Source organism: Mobula hypostoma, chromosome 24 (assembly GCF_963921235.1).
Source record: "Mobula hypostoma chromosome 24, sMobHyp1.1, whole genome shotgun sequence".
NCBI lineage: Eukaryota > Metazoa > Chordata > Chondrichthyes > Myliobatiformes > Myliobatidae > Mobula > Mobula hypostoma.
In genome coordinates, this window is record NC_086120.1 from 19312384 (window position 1) to 19329550 (window position 17167).

General features: G+C 38.7%; 1 protein-coding gene across 1 annotated transcript in view; it reads right to left on the reverse strand.

Moving 5' to 3' along the window:
* The window catches only part of wdr18 (WD repeat domain 18), a 209751-nt gene that overhangs the window by 12275 nt on the left and 180309 nt on the right, over window positions 1-17167 (reverse strand). Inside the window, exon 8 of the mRNA XM_063032491.1 lies at window positions 5290-5456. Within this exon, the coding sequence (XP_062888561.1) occupies window positions 5290-5456 (167 nt within the window). The remainder of the gene's footprint in view (window positions 1-5289; window positions 5457-17167) is intronic.

Below are 17167 nucleotides of genomic sequence, written 5' to 3' on the forward strand. Positions count from 1 at the left end.
TGAATTAGAGAGGATGCGATAGAATTAGAAGTACATCAACAATAAGGTTCGTCCATCGTCATCGATGAAGACCTGAACACCATTAGTACTTCTTACGAGGTCAAGTTGCTAGCTCGACACTCAACCCGGCATGGATGGAAAGCATGCCCGGGAGCAGCTCGACTAGATTCGAACTCGGGGACCTTCGCTTCTGGAGTCCGGCGCTGATGTCACTGTGCCACCAGCCGGCTGATGGTGTCGAGACTAGCGCTTGATTTGGATTTAAGTGAGGAAGAGTTGCACAGTGTCAGCCTCACTCTCTCTTCCCAATTCCCATCTAGATCCAGTGGCAAGACAAGAGTCCAGACGGCTGCAGATGGGACTAGGCGCAGTGGATGACCAGAATGTCTTCTGTGTCTTGTCCTGCTCTATACGTTCCACGACACTTGCAGAGACCGCCTTCTTGACCGTTGGACCTTCCATTGGTCTCATCCGCTCAATCCGCCGCAGTCTGTCTTCACATGCTAGGATAGGCAACTCCCTATCTCACCGAGGGTTTGAGACCCGTCGGCTACTCTCACCTGGTTTAGCCGGCTTGTCAAAGCCGTTGCCCAGGGTATGGGTGCTGTCACGTGCAAACAGTTACGGGGAGCAACAAGTGAGAGCTGAGAGCCAGGTGGGGATCAAAGGTGGACAAACCGCCCTAAGGATGTGACATATTCCCCCACCAGAAGTGCTACCCCTCCCTGACACCCCATATACCCCATCAACAATACCAAACGCGGTAAGGCAGGGGATTAGTCTGTAACATTCAGCAGAGTTGCATTGTCATCAAAACTGCTGTAATAAGTTAAGGAATACAAACTCAATATATTGGAGTTCAAACCCCCCCCTTATTCTGTGAGGGCAAAATGTACAAACCTCAAAATGAGGCAGAATTTGTTATAGTGTAATGGTTACTGTTCATTTACCCTTTTCAACCAGTAATACCATAACAATAAGATATGCTTCATACAACCTATGCAATTAATGGGTGAAGCAGAAAGATAAATTAGTGTCTGTATGTCTGTCAGATTGCACTTTACAACCTGTGACACAAGATTACAGCAGGTATTGGATTCACAATGAACTAGATATTAATTTGAATTGTGAACCACGACAGGACAAACACAACAACATGGATTCCAAGTACAATATTTGAAGTCCTACTCTGATCAATGGGTGACCAGGATCCATTTTCTTTAATTTCCCAGTCCACTAGCTATTTTTGGGATATTGTCCCATGGGAACAGCCCTCTGCCACCAGGAACTTGCTCAAGTGGTCATTACCATTTGTTAACCTAAAACATCCTGATGCCAGGCTCGAGGATTGTGGAGGACTGTGGATAAAAGGTCGTTAACCAATAATGTAAATGAACACATCCCAGCAGGTTAATAAATGGTGATCAAATGCTGTGTATTTTGGCTGTTTTCTCCAATACATATGACGTGAGGTCAATTGTATTGCCCCTGTAACATATTCAGCTAAAAAGTACAGAAGGCAAGGACTAAAAATGTGTAGAGATTTACATCCTTGCAGGTCATTAAATTAATATTTTCTCTGCCAATTTTCAACGCCTCTATGATGTTCTCGTGTTCCAAGACATCAGCTTACTAAAATCCATCAGTGAATACTCTATAGGTAGGAGTTCCACAGCTAGAATTCTTATCATGATAGAAATGTAGACATTGTCACCTTTGTCCCATTAAGAAATAACATTTATATCTTGAGATTTACAGCGTCAGGGTGCTCCAAAGCATGAAAATTCAGCCATTAAACAGATATAAAAGAAATTAATGTAAGCAACTAACTCCTTTCTCCAAAGCAGCAAACAAACTATTAATTTTATTCTTCTTTCAAAACCTATAAGCTTTCAAAAATTAAATTAAATGTAAGGAGCTAAAACATTTAACTTGCGTATGTGTTTTATTCACTTGCAATGATGCACTGCACTATGAATTCCAGTCATTAACCAAAAAATTATTACTCAAGGTACATACTGCTCTACAGGATTGACAAAATGAAACAGGGAGAAATGCACCAACTGTGGCAGGGAACTCTAGCACTTACAGTGTAAGCAGATGCTCTTGTATGACACACAAGATGGTAACAATTTAAGCAGGAATGGGCCATTCAATCAGATTGTGATTCCTCTTTCACTTAGGTGCCAACTTACTGCGCTATCCCATATTCCTCGACTCCCTTAATATTTAAAAGTCTATCATTCTGTGTCTTGGTTACATTAACAAACAAACCTCCACAGTCCTCTTATGTAATAATATTAACAATTTACTATTCCTAGGGTTCTCAACTCATCAAACCACTTAAAAATTTTGAACATACAATATTTTGCTGGTGTCTGCTTAACCTTTCCTCATACAATAAACCAAGCTCCCCTGAAAAAAACAAGGTGGTGGGTATACTGTAAGTATATTCTACATCAAGGAAATCAGACCTAAATACTTCAAATGCAGTCTCGTTATGGCTGTACCTAATTGGAGCAATACATCACTACTCTTGTAATTAAATCTTCTTGCATCAAAATACTGTCTGCCTTTACTACTGCTTGGTGATCTCCAAGTTAACATTACCTACCAACCAGCCAGCAATAAAAATTTGGAATGCGCAGTAGACCAGAGTTGAAGCAAGTCTGGAGAAGAGTCAATGGAGTATATGAAGACATATGTAAATTTTAAAATTAGGACATGGGAGGCTAAAGTGCTCAGAAATTCAGATGTGTTGCGAATTTTAGATGTAGACAATCATTTGGAGATTTATGTAGAAAAGCTGGCCAGGGAAATTGTCTAGTAGTAGCAGTATTATGATAGTAAGGAGATGGAAGTAGACAGTCTTGGAGATACAGTAAACATGAAATCAGAGGGAATATATTGATCTATAGTCTAGGAATTACCTCAGAGTACAACTGGCCAATTTTACAAACACATTTGAACTTGCCTCTTTCTGAAACATTAAATTCTAAATGGAAGTTTCTATTTTATTTTTAATCAATTTTTGTTTAAAATCAAATATGTTTGTAGGAAACCATGGTATGAAAGTATACCAAATAATTTACATAATGTAAATCCAATTAAGCAGTGATGTTTCTTGACACCAATCACTTTTGATACTTGATATGGAAACTAAAACTCTAATGTTAAATTTTAAGTTGCAGTATTTCAATCAAATCAGAATGCATAACATTTTCTAACTTTGCTGTTCTGGAAATTGACAAAACAGACAATATGACCAATTTGCTGGTGCTTTGCTGCAGAATCAGCAATGAGGTAGTGCTTGGCACAGCTAATAATAACATTAGAGACATAAATGAGAATTGCTGGATAACCTACAGTAATTACTGCACCAGCTTAAAATGTATAAGCAGCAGTGTCTTCAACCCTCTCAATTTGATGTATCATATATTTTAAACCTTTTATTTTAAACTCTGCTTTTTGACGAGTTGATTTTGCAGTGTTGTTTGTTGGAAGGCTCAGTATCTGACATTGACAAAGGAGAATTTAAAGCCAAGTGTTGGCACACTGAGCGGGTAGGTCAGCAGGGCAAGAGACAGACAAGCTGTGGAGTTTCAAATTAACTACTTGGCTTGAAAAAAAGTGAAATTTGGAATTAGGTAGGTCAACGCTGTGAAGTTAGAAGGATGAAATTGTGATAATGGATTGCTTTTTTTTTAAAAAAAAGTTAAAACTCAATTCAAAGCTGGACCAAACACGATGCATGATGAATGAATACCTTGTGATTTAGCATACGCAAGAAACCTAGGAAAGGTGGTGGTAATGTGGAAGTGGTCACGCAGAGTTGATGTGAAAAAGGCCGATATTGTTAATTAACTCAAAGATCCTTAATTGGATCAATCTTGTTAAGAGCTTGATAACACATTCACTGAACTAAGAAACCAGGTAGCAAAACGTGGCTGTGGATCACCTCGGATCACATGATAAGTGATCTGTGCTTGCAGACAGGGCCATGAGATAGAAAGAAAAATTTTAGGCATGAGCAGTTCCAGAGCTGGATTCCAGACTGGATATGCACAGCAAATCGAACCAAAGAGAGTTTGTTCCATGGAACTCAATCACAGCAAAGACTGTGGAAGGGAATTTGGCACAGGATAGCCATGCTGAAATACATATATATGGTAAAAAGGGATAAACTTTCATATCCATCTAATTGTGGCAAATTTCTGTAGATACTGAACATCTGAAAACAAAGTTGAAAATAGCAAGTCTGTGGAGAAACAGATGAAGAGTAATTGAAAATCCCAACAGATTAGCAGTATCAGTGGAGAAAAAAAAAGTTGGATTATCAATAGCAGGACTAGCCAGTTCCCATATAAACTGTTAGCTGAAATAAAGCTTGATGAAGCTCATACTAAAATGAAAAACAATATCCTATGTAAGTCTCAGACACAGTACATGGCAAAAGTCTTAGGCGTGTGTGTGTGTGTGTATGTGTGTGTGTATATATATATATATAGTAGCTAGTGTGTAAGACTTTTGCACAGTACCATAGTAATTTTATGTATTGCATGGTACTACTGCTGCAAAAAAACTAATTTCATGATATGTGTGAGTGATGATAAACCTGTTTCTGATATGGATCTTTGACATGGATTGATAGTGGGAAGGGGGCAGGGACAGGAGAATCATGGTTGGGGAAAGGAGAAGGGAGGAAGCAGGAAGCACCAGAAAGACATTCTGTAATGATCAATAGACCAATTGTTTGGAATCAAGTGATCTTGCTAGGTGTCTCAGGGTTGAATGTACCTGTCCCTGCACCAGTCCCCTTCCCTGGCACTCCTTCTCTGCCACCTATCCTGCACCCCTCCCGCAGTGTACCACCCTTGACATTCCAAGCATCCTTTGCTCCTGCCAGATTTACAAATTCTCACTCCTCTCCATTTTGACAAATACAGTACTGCACAGAAATCTTATGCACCCTAGCTATATATATTGCATATGCCTAAGATCATCTCACAGCACTGTATACTATTCCATTACATTAAGGGCATGTAATATAATTAGTGTAGGTGAATCTGTTTAATTGTCATTTTGTAATAAATCTGAATAAATTGAAAGATATTTCTATTTTTCGGGCTGCAGAAAATCTACCCAGTATCAACTTACTGGTTTTCTTTCCAGAAGAAGTACCACATGAAAAGCACAATGCCTGGAGTGGAATGGAGCAGTCAGTCCAATTTTGTGCAATATCACTAAGGAATGTTTGCATCAAGGTACAAAACACAGTAAAAATCATACCTTCTGGCCATGCTGAAGACACAGGGTTATAGCACATCCTTCTTCATTTTCTGTTATCTCAGAGCTGCGTACATGTTTACTAAATTTTGGGAGACTTGTGCTGGGTCTGCAGTCAGGGTTAAACATGTTAGCTGAAGCAATCATCAGAAAGGCATTTGTCACTGGCCCTAGAAATAAATACAATAATGAGTTATTATGAAATGGATAGTACTTAATATTAGTCACTGTGAATCTATTCCTTATTTATACATACTTTGGATCAAACCAGTATATAGAATTAACCATCATTAATTTGTGGAAAACGTGTACCTATATAAAAATATAAATGCAATTCCTTGAATTTTGCTCAAATGCAAATTATGATTCCTTCCATTGGTAGAGTGATGTCAATGCTGTTAAATGAAAACATTAACCCAATTCAGGGAGCTGGCATCAATACAAGGAAATCCCAGATCAAGTTTGATAAAAAGAAAAAGAGAGCAAGAGCAAGACAGCAGAAAAACAAGGGAGTTAAAGCAAGAGCAAGGACAAACATACACCAAACTAATAAGTCTTTCAGGGGTTCAAAATAAATTTATCCTTGTATGAAATATTACATAATTATTTCATTTTGATATTACCAACTACATGTTAAACAATCTTCTAACACTGAACTGAGAAAGTTTTTCAAAAAATATATACAAATACTGGAAATACATATTCGTTAGCATTCAAAAGAAAAAATGTTTCAGGAAGAGACTGTCTTTTGCATTAAACCTACATTTGTGGATATAGTTTTGAGTTAATTATTAAAAACAAGCAGTCTGCTAACATTTAATTATTGATTAAAGTCAGATATTTTAAGACAAAAACTAAATCATTTTTAAAAAAAAACTTCTTTGTAGTCTCCAAAGCTCAGTATTAAATGAGTTTGCAACCATAACACTTGAATATTTAATGATCTAGAAAACCCAATGCTCTTTATAGTTTCTATTGTTAGCTTTCATTTTACTTCTTCTAAAAATGTTAATTCTTTCTGGTTTAGCTCAGTAAGTTCAGACTGCCCTTTTGTAAGTTGAGCATATAACTGCTCTTTCACAATGTGAAACAGTGCAATACTATTCTGTCATTGCTGATAGCAGACAGCACATCACGTATGGCCAATTTTAAGTCTCCAGATCCATCCCAAGTCTATCCCTTTCCAGATGATGGTAATATTATTTGTCACGTGACCAGCAACAATGAATATAGAATTGAGTCAGGTTTTATAAACAAACATAAACATTAATTAAACTCTGCTCAACAATAGTGAAAAGCATTTAAACGACTAACTTAACCGGAAGTTAACTGTTATACGGCAACTCTGGAACAGTTCTTAAACTGGGAAATTTGAACACAGTCTTAAAGTGGTAAATTTGAAAGTCCGAGTGATTTACACAGTCAATAAGGAGAGACTTCTCTGGAAACGGAGTTCTTCAAAGACATGATGTTACTTCAGATTCTGTCCAAAGGATTCACGACGAAGGAAATAAAATGGCTTAAAGGAACTGACCTTTCCCCTGGCATATGAACACTGCACAAACCTTCCTGATCTTACAAGGGTTATCTCAGATGCAAGCCTCAATTTCTGAACAAAGATTCAATAAGGTCGACCCTGTATTAAACCACCGAACGACACCAACTTTATTCAATCCTTCAGGTTCCCGTACTTTAGTAAGGTCTTCACTCTCCAATACTAGACTTACAATAGAAAGTAAAACTCCACTTTAAAACAAAACTGCGTCATGAGACGAATACATAGCATAACAAAGTAACCAACGAATTAAACAACGAATCAGCTGTGTAACAACAGGGGTTTCCCGTTATATACCTGTTGAGAACATTCATCACGTGACCTCACACTGGCGGGAAAATTACATCACCCCACCATCACAAGACCATTACATCATGGTCATAAGACAGCCACAAGATACCCACGAGGTATGTAACATATTTCAGTATGAATGCCATTCCTGCCAATGCCCCCATGAACAAATGCATCTACAAATTTAGACTGTTGAGGATAAAGTCAGATAGACTTACACTGATGCTGGCTCAGTCACCATCTGCCACAGACTCTGTCTGCAGCTATGTGTTTCAGGACTTGGTCAGCCGTAGTGTGACCGAACCCTTCTTAGTGACAGAAGTCCCCACACTCATTGCATTCAATGACCTCCTTGTTCCTCTTCAGAGTATTGGTGTCATAAAAGCAAAGGGACGTACAATACAGAATATATTCAGAAACAAGTCCTTTAGCCCATTGTGTTCATGCTATTCATCAAATACCCATTTACATTAGTCCCAGTTTTCTGGCCTTCAGTATCATGGCATTTCAAATGTTCACCTATACATCATAGCCATGAAAGCCCACCTCCATCAACACCTCAGAAGTGGGCTCTAGACATCTCAGGTCAAAAATTCTTCCCCAAGTCACCAGCATAAAGGTATTAGTTTATACCTTTGTGGTTAAAGACATTTCTGTTAAGAGGGAAGGTTTCTCTTTGTCTACACCATCTTTGACTCTCAGAATTTTGCATATCTCATTCAGATCCTTCTTCAACCTTCTCCAGACAGTCATACAACATGGAATTAGGCCCTTCAGCTCAACTGGTCCATGTAGACCAAGATACTCATCTAAACTAGTGGCATTTATCCATATCTCTTTAAATCTTGCCTATCCATGTATCTGTCCAAGTGCTGTTTCAATGTCAGAATCAGAATCAGGTTTATTATCACCAGCAATGTGACATGACATCTGTTAACTTAGCAGCAGCAGTTCCATGCAATACATAAACTAGCAGAGAGAGAAAAAAATAAATAAAAACAAAAACATAATAAATAAACAAGTAAATCAATTATGTATATTGAATAGATTTTTTTTAAATGTGCAAACCTACTACAGCTTCTTTCGGACCTGTGCAGTAGCCCCTCCATACCAGACAGTGATGCAGCCTGTCAGAATGCTCTCCACAGTACAACTAGAGAAGTTTTTGAGTGTATTTGTTGACATGCCAAATCTCTTCAAACTCCTAATAAAGTATAGCCGCTGTCTTGCCTTCTTTATGACTACGTCAATATGTTGGGACCAGGTAAGATCCTCAGAGATCTTGACATCCAGGAACTTGAAGCTGCTCACTCTCTCCACTTCTGATCCCTCAATGAGGATTGGTATGTGTTCCTTCGTCTTGCCCTTCCTGAAGTCCACAATCAGCTCATTCGTCTTACTAACGTTGAGTGCCAGGTTGTTGCTGTGGCACCATTCCACTAGATGGCACATCTCACTCCTGTACGCCCTCTCGTCACCACCTGAGATTCTACCAACAATGGTTGTATGGTCAGCAAATTTGTAGATGGTATTTGATCTATACCTAGCCACACAGTCATGCATATACAGAGAGCAGAGCAGTGGGCTAAGCACACACCCGAGATGCGCCAGTGGTGACAGCCAGCAAGGAGGATATGTTATCACCAATTCACACAGACTGTGGTCTTCCGGTTAGGAAGTGGAGGATCCAGTTGCAGAGGGAGGTGCAGAGGCCCAGGTTCTGCAACTTCTCAATCAGGATTGTGGGAATGATGGTATTAAATGCTAAGCTATAGTCAATGAACTGCATCCTGACGTAGGTATTTGTGTTGTCTAGGTGATCAAAAGCCGCGTGGAGAGCCATTGAGATTGTGTCTGCCGTTGACCAATTGTGGTGCTAGGCAAATTGCAATGGGTCCAGGTCCTTGCTGAGGCAGGAGTTCCTCAGAAGCAACCTCTCAAAGCATTTCATCACTGTCAATGTGAGTGCTACCAGGCGATAGTCATAATTATTGCCTTTTTGAAGCAAGTGGGAACTTCTGCCCGTAGTCGAGAGGTTGAAAATGTCCTTGAATACTACCGCTAGTTGGTTGGCACAGGTTTTCAGAGCCTTACCAGGTACTCCATCAGGACCTTCTGCCTGGCGAGGGTTCATTCACTTTTAAGACAGACTAATATCGGCCTCTGAGACAGATCACGGGGTCATCAGGTGCAGCAGGGATCTTCACAGCTGTAGTTGTGTTCTCCCTTTCAAAGCATGTATAGAAGGCGTTGAGTTCATCTGGTAGTGAAGCATCACTGCCATTCATACTATTGGGTTTGGCTTTGTAGGAAGTAATGTCATGCAGACCCTGCCAGAGTTACCGTGCATCTGATATCGTCTCCAACCTTGTTCGAAATTGTCTCTTCACCCTTGAAATATCCCTCTGCAAATCATACCTGGTTTTCTGGTACAGGCCTGGGTTGCCAGACTTGAATGCCACAGATCTGGCCTTCAGCAGACGACGTACCTCCTGGTTCATCCACAGCTCTTGCTAATGTACCTGCCTCAGCCACTTTGCCTGGCAGCATGTATTCTATATGGACCATCTTCTGGGAGAAAAGGTTGCCCTTCCAGTTTCTATTAAATCTCTCAATTTTCACAATAAACCTATGCCCTCTAATTCTTGCTCCCAAGCCCTTAATAGTCTTCAGGGTAGCAGCTGTCCTTGAACCTGGTGGTATGTGCTTTCAGGCTTTTTGTAATTTCTGCCTGAAAGAAGAGCGGAGAGATGTCCAGGATGTGTCGGGTCTTTGATAATGTTTGTTGCTTTGCAGAAGCAGTGAAAAGAATAGAAAGAGTTTATGGGTGGGGAGCTGATTTCCTTGACATGCTGAGCTGCGTCCAAAACTCTGCAGTTTCTTGCAGTCACGTACACAGCAGCTGCCATGCCAAGCAGCAACGCATCCAGATAGGATATTTTCCATGGCACATCGATAAATATTGCCAAGGGTCAACAGGGACATACTAAATTTCTTTAGCTTCCTGGAGGAGTAGAGGGTTTGGTGCACTTTCTCGGCCATGGTGTTTACATGATTGGACCAGAACAGGCTTTTAGGTATTTGAAGGTCTCATCATTCTGAACCTCAGCACTGTTGATGTAGACAGAAACACGTTCACTACCCCTTTTCTGAAATTAATTTTGTTTTGTTGACATTGAAGAAAGGTTGTTGTCATGACACCATGTTACTAAGCTCTCTACCTCCTTCCTGTACAGCCCACTATGGTGGTATCATCTGCAAACTTGCCAATGGAATTAGAGCAGAATCAGGTTACTGAGTCATGAGTGGACAGAGGCAAAAGTAGGGTGGTGAGGAGGCAACCTTCCTGCAACTTGTTCAACTTTGAGCAGACCAACAGGACTTCACAAGATCTCACATAAATAATGAGGGTTGTAGCCTGTCTTGACAATGGGACATCTGTAGCCTGAGATTGTTTTGGAAGTGTCCAAGGACAAAACTGTAACATCTGATTTTGTTTATTGCAATGTTATTCAACCACTGCTTGACTAACCTGTGGATATCCCCAGTAATATTCACATTACTGGGATAGATTTTTATGCAGTCAAATCCATTGCCTAGGTTGATATCAATCAGTCCAATTACTTTTTGTCTTATCTCCTGATTTTCTCAGGTTTACTGAGTGACACTGTGCTCTGTTGCTGGAATCTACATTAAGTATAGCAGTGAAGTCCAGTATTGCTGAGAATTTGCTTCTCCAATTCCTTACCACACCTAACTAAATGATTTACTGGGTCATTTAAGAGGGCATTGCTGTGGATTTGGATAGTATAATCTAAAATGTAACAAAATATAAATTTGAATGTGGCCTTTTGTATATTAATACATTCTTTTCAAAAGGACCCAAATAAGCAAACTGTTAAGATGTTTTAGAGAGGAATGTCCTAGCTTTTTGTCTGTCCTGGCAGCTCTTGCTTAAAAGTAGGACTAACAAAGTAAGTTTCTCTTCTAACATACAATGGACCAATGTTCACCACCAAGGAAACAGACCCCTGATGAATAACCCATGCTCATTTTCTTCCCAACTGGGCAGCCTAACACTTTGCTTTTTGAGAAATGACATCAAAGCATAGACTTCACCATCTTACCAATGCAATTTAAATAATGTTTATGAAAATACTTGTTCCTAAAGCCAACTTTCCCTCACTCCCCAAACTATTTCAGTGAACAAAAAAATCCAAGAATTTCATGTGAATATAAAATGAATGTAGAATTGAGCAGTTGTTTGGTGAACACTGTAGACATATAATTTGTGAAGTAAAAACCAAAAATCAATACTTCATGACCTAGATGTTAATATTAAATATAATCCTCAAAAGATTGGTGGCAGCAAGGGGAAGGGTAAGTTTACAATGATGTATCACTGTGCTCTCTATGTCTTGATGTACATAACTTTGAATGGTACTGGTGAAATTTAGATTTTAAGAAAGATAGAATCTGTTTCAAGAATCCTAATAAAATATCTAATACTTAAAATTTCTAAATAAACTGCCCCCAAAAATGCTGATTTTATGAATAGTGATTTATATAGATTAGGTATTCATTGCCTTACTAGCTAAATTAGCGGAGGCGCTTTAGTTTGATTTTTTTTAATGTTACTTACTTTTCCCTCTCAGTTTTCTACATCTCAACATCTAGTACATTACGTACACATGAGCAGTTAACACTATTAAATACTGATTCAATCAGATTGAAAGGACTTTTAAAACATTCAGTTCTTTTAACAAGTTCTGATGAGAGAACAGTGCGATGAAAAAATAAATTTTTTCCTCCACAAATCTACCTGATCCAAGTATTTTCAGCTTTATATATATTCACTTCTCACTTCCATCATTTGCCTTTTGTATTATTGTGGCAGCTTCAGGAGCTTGACAAAAGTAACATGAAACATCATAAATACTTAAACAGTACAGTCTGAATCAATTAAATGATCTTATCACAGGCCATGTTAATTACTGAAGGTGGCACATTGGGTTAGGAAGATGGCTCACTAAATTTCAGATGACTATTGGAAAATGTCTTGAACCCAAGTTTATACAAGTTCAGCTGTGAAGACCATCCCTACAGTAAAATGGAGGAGCATTTGGCAAAGATATGAATAGGAAGCCAAAGAAAATAGGAGCAATCTGGCAAAAATTGGTGTTGTTTTCCATTCATATTAAATCTATTTTTTAATTTTCTGCAATGAGATAAACTAAAATCATTCCAATGCATGGAATAAAAATTACATGATCAGTTGCTACATTTAAGATTTTCACCTTCTTGATGTAGAAAGGCTAGAAATGCTTCACTGGGATGTGTCAAATGTAAACAGAACCCATGTGCTGGCCTGGAAAGGGTCCAGAGGTTGTTCACAAGAATAACTTCAGGAATGAAAGAATGAATATATGAAAAGCGCTTTATATTTCTGGGCCTGTACTCAGTGAAGCTCAGAACGATGAAGGTGATCTCATTGAAACTTATCAGATACTAAAATGCCAGGATAAAGTGGGGATAGAATGGATGGTTCCCAAGATCCGAGGGTAAGAGTTTCCATAATCTCTGGTTTACATGCATTCTCGACAGCAGAATAATATGCCTTTTAATTTTCACATGATGAGATTATTAATCATTTTGTCTCACGACTAGAGAAGTGTGAGGAAGATTAAACTTGCAATAACATATTCTGGTTAAGCCTCACTTCATGCGATTATATACATGATTCTGGATGATGCAGGTGAACTTTCAAATTTCAAAGAAAATTTATTATCCAAGTACATATATGTCAAAATATACAGCCCTGGATTCATTTTCTTATGGGCATTCACAGTGAATAAAAGAAGCACAATATAATCAATGAAAAACCACACACAACAAGATAGACAAACCACCAATGCGCAAAAGACAACAAAATGCAAGTACTGTACAAAAAGAACAAAAAACAAAAAATAAATATATAAGCAATAAATATCAAGAACAGGACATGAAATGAGGCCATAGATTATGGGAACACTTCAGTGTTGAGGTGAGTGAAGTCATCTCCTCTGGTTCAAAAGCCTAATGGTAGAGAGGTAGTAAATGTTCCTGAATTTCATGGTGTGGGTCCTAAGGCTCTTGTACCTCCTTCTGAATAGCATCAGTGAGAACAGAACATGGCCGAGATGGTGGGGATCTCAAATGACAGATGGTGCTTTCCTGCAACAGCGGTTCTTGTTGGGTGTGAAGTGATGGAGTGGGCCATATACACTACTTTCTGTAGGCTTTGATCCAGTCTGTAATGCAATCCATTTTCCTCCTCCTGTAGTCAATAATCAACTCTTTCGTTTTGTTGACATTGAGTGATAGATTGTTGCTGTTGCACCATTCAGCAAGATTTTCAATATCCCTCCTATATGCTGATTCATTACCACCTTTGATTCGGCCAACGATAGCGGTGTTGCCCGCAAACCTAAATGTGACAATAGAGCTGTGCCTTAAGTGTAAAGTGAGTAGAGCAGAGGGCTAACCACACAGCCTTGTGGTACACCAGTGCTAGTAATGATTGTGAAAGAGATGCTGTTACCAATTGAACTGATGGGGTCTGCAAGTGAGGAAACTGTGGTTCCAGTTGCAAAAGGAGGTATTGAGGCCTAGGTCTTGGAGTTTATTGATTAGATTTGAAAGGATAATATTATTGAATGCAGAGCTGTAGACAACAAAGAACATCCTGATGCATGCATCGTCACTGCCTAGATGTTCCAGGGTTGAGTGAAGAACAATGAAATGGTACCTGCTGTGGACCTGTTGTGACGGTAAGCAAACTGGAATGAATCCAAGTCACTGTTCAGGCAGGAGTTGGTATGTTTCATCACCAACCTCTCAAAGCACTTCATCACAGTGGAGGTAAGTGCTACTGGATGATAATCACTGAGGCAGATTACCACTTTATTCTTGGGCACTGGCATAACTGAAGCCTGCTTGAAGTCAGTGGGTAACTCAAGCTTCTAAGAAGCAAGAGGTTAAAAGTTATCAGTAAACTGAACACCCTAGCCAATTGATCAGCACAAGTCTTCAGTATCTGGCCAGGTTTCCTAACTGGGCCAGATGATTTCTGTGAGTTCACGCTTCTGAAGGATGCTCTCATGTTGGCCTCAGAGACTGAAATCACAGGGTTGTTGAAGGTTGTGGGAGTTTGTGAAGGTGCCTCCATATTTTTTCAGTCAAAAGGGTGGTATGGCCGTGTAGTGGTTAGCACAACACTTTACAGTACCAGCCACTGAGATTCAATTCCTGCTGCTGCCTTTAAAGACTGTACATTCTGTTCATGATCGCTTGGTAGATGAATTGGTCCGTGTAAATTGTCTCATGATTAGGCTAGGATTATATCAGGGGTTGCTAGGCGGCACAGTTCAAAGGGCCTGTTCTGTGCAGTATCTCAATTTAAAAAAAGTGAGTATAAAAGGGTGCAAAATCTTGTTGTCACATATGTCACTTGGTTTTACACTGTAGGAGGTGATAGCATTCAAACCCTACCACAGCTGTTGAGCATCCTTCTGTGATTCTAGTTTGGTCCATAATAGCCACTTCACATGCGAGATGGCTTTCCGGAGGTTGCATCTGAACGACTTTTATTTTACTTGGTCACCAGACTTGAACGCCACTGATCTGGTCCTCAGCAGATTATGGATCTCTTGGTTCATCCAGGGCTTCTGATTGGGGAAGACACTGAATGACCTTGTGGGGACACTCATCTACAACAGACTCTATAAAGTCTGTGATAGCCATGGTTTATTTAGTCATATCCTCTGATGAATCTTTGAACATGGTCCAGTCCATTGACTCGAAGCAGTTGCCACTTCTCTGCCTCCCGCAACTACCTTTTTGTTGTCCTTACTTGCTCTATAACCTCTGCCTGTACGCAGGTAGGGGAGGACAGCCAGATGATCGTATTTTCCAAAATATAGTCTAGACATGGAACAGTAGGCATTCCTTTCATTAGTGTAGCAGTGGTCAACTGTGTTGGGACTCCTGGTACTGCAGGATAATTAGGCAGAGATTTCTTCAAGCAAGCCCCCAGCAATGATCTGAAAGGCTTCAGTGTAGGCTGTTTCTTGTTTGCAGATCGCAGCACTTAGTACGTTTACAGCTTTCCTTTGGTGGTTTGTAAACTGCAGTCCGGATCAGCGAGAACTCTCTCGGTAAGTAGAATAGATGGCACTTAATCATTAGATGCTCCTTTATTTAAGATCTTTAGATTCTAAGGGACACACAAGCTGTTGTGAGCTAACTACTGGTTAAGTATCAAACAAATACCTAAAAGTATCTAATGCCGGAATTAACTCCCGCATCAATAAAAAAACAAGTTAAAATATGGAAGAATTAATAGGTAGTAAGTATTATTAGTACATAGTTAGAACTAAACCAAAGTCTTATTGTCCTCTTATTCCCGGATATTAATTTATACAAGCTTTAGCATACCTGACTAACCAACTGAAATTTTCTACTATCGAAAGGAGAAAATTCCCAATTGAACTGTATGTTCAGGATGAACCTTCTTCTATCCAAGTAAAATCAGTAGTAATGAGTTTAATCTATCACATTCCCTGGTTAACTATGAATAACAGCATCAGAATCAGATTTGATATTTCCGACATAAGTCGGGAAATTTGTTAACTTTATGGCAGCGGTAACATGCAATACACAATAAATATAGAGAAAAAACTGAATTACATTAAGTATATATATATATGTCTATTAAATAGTTCAGTTAAAACAAGTAGTGGGGAAAAAACAGAAAATGAAAAAGCACATGTTTTGGTCTTGTTCTATACTGGAACAGTTCTGGAAGTCAGTTTTTTCAACAATTTCTAAAGCACTTAAAATTAATTTACAACCTAACAAATTAACTGTGCTTTTTGGAATAATTCCTCAAAATATCCGTGGTATTTCTTTGTCTGACCAACACGTTATTGCATTTGTTACATTGATAGGCTAGGAAGGCCATTTTGTTGAAGTGGAAGGATACATTGGCTCCCACTTTGTCACAATGGCTCTCTCAAGTGATGCTATGTCTTAGTTTGGAGAAAGTTAGAAGTCGAACCTTTGAACCTATGTTTGATTTTGAGAAAAGATGGGGTTCATTTGCTAGTTATTATCATTTGAGTTAATTGATAGATTTCCTCCACGATCTAATTGTAAATTTTTGGTACAATTCTTATTTTTGCTGGCGGTTTGACGTTTATCTTTAGAAGCTTTTGTATGACGCATGGCTCCGGGGTTGAACACCTAATGGTTTTTTTTCCTCACTTTTTCTTGCTCAGTAGGGCTTTTTCCATCACCAAAAATTTTTTTAATTTTTATAATAATGTTTTTTTTCCTTGAGACATTGTACTCTTGTAAATTTTAGATAATAATAATTTAAAAAAAGATTTGAAAAGAAAGAAAGGAACTGTTATCAGTTCATATCAAAGAAATTCCCAAGTTGTTATATAACAAGACAGTTATCTCTTAAAATATAGAATATATATGGGACAGGATCACCTCTTCTCAGTGAAAATAAAACTAGTCACAACAGGACCTATAGCTCATGCACAGATTGCTTTACTTTTCCATCAATAATCACTCCATTAAACTGTCAGCAGTGACCAGACTGTAATATTCAATTAATAAAGTAACATTTAGAGCTTCGTAAATGAGACATCCAGCCAGGAACAAGAGTGTTTCATCAAGTCCAAAGTAAATTTAACGTACAAATGTCAAGTTACGAATGTCAGAAATAAAATTGATATGAAGACATTTTTCAAAGGTGCATTCTTGATTTATTTCATTAAATAAGCAACAGAAAATACAGCAAAGACTTAGCCAGTCAGGCAGCGCCTATGCAGAGAGAATCAAGTGTTAACATTTCCGGTCAATGATCTTTCACTAACTTATTTCCTTGCTTGACAGAAGTTTCGAAATAGAATTATTCCTTGTTATGAACAGATCAGTGTTATTTATCCATCCTCAAAAAGACAATGACTTTCTTTTAAAGTTCAT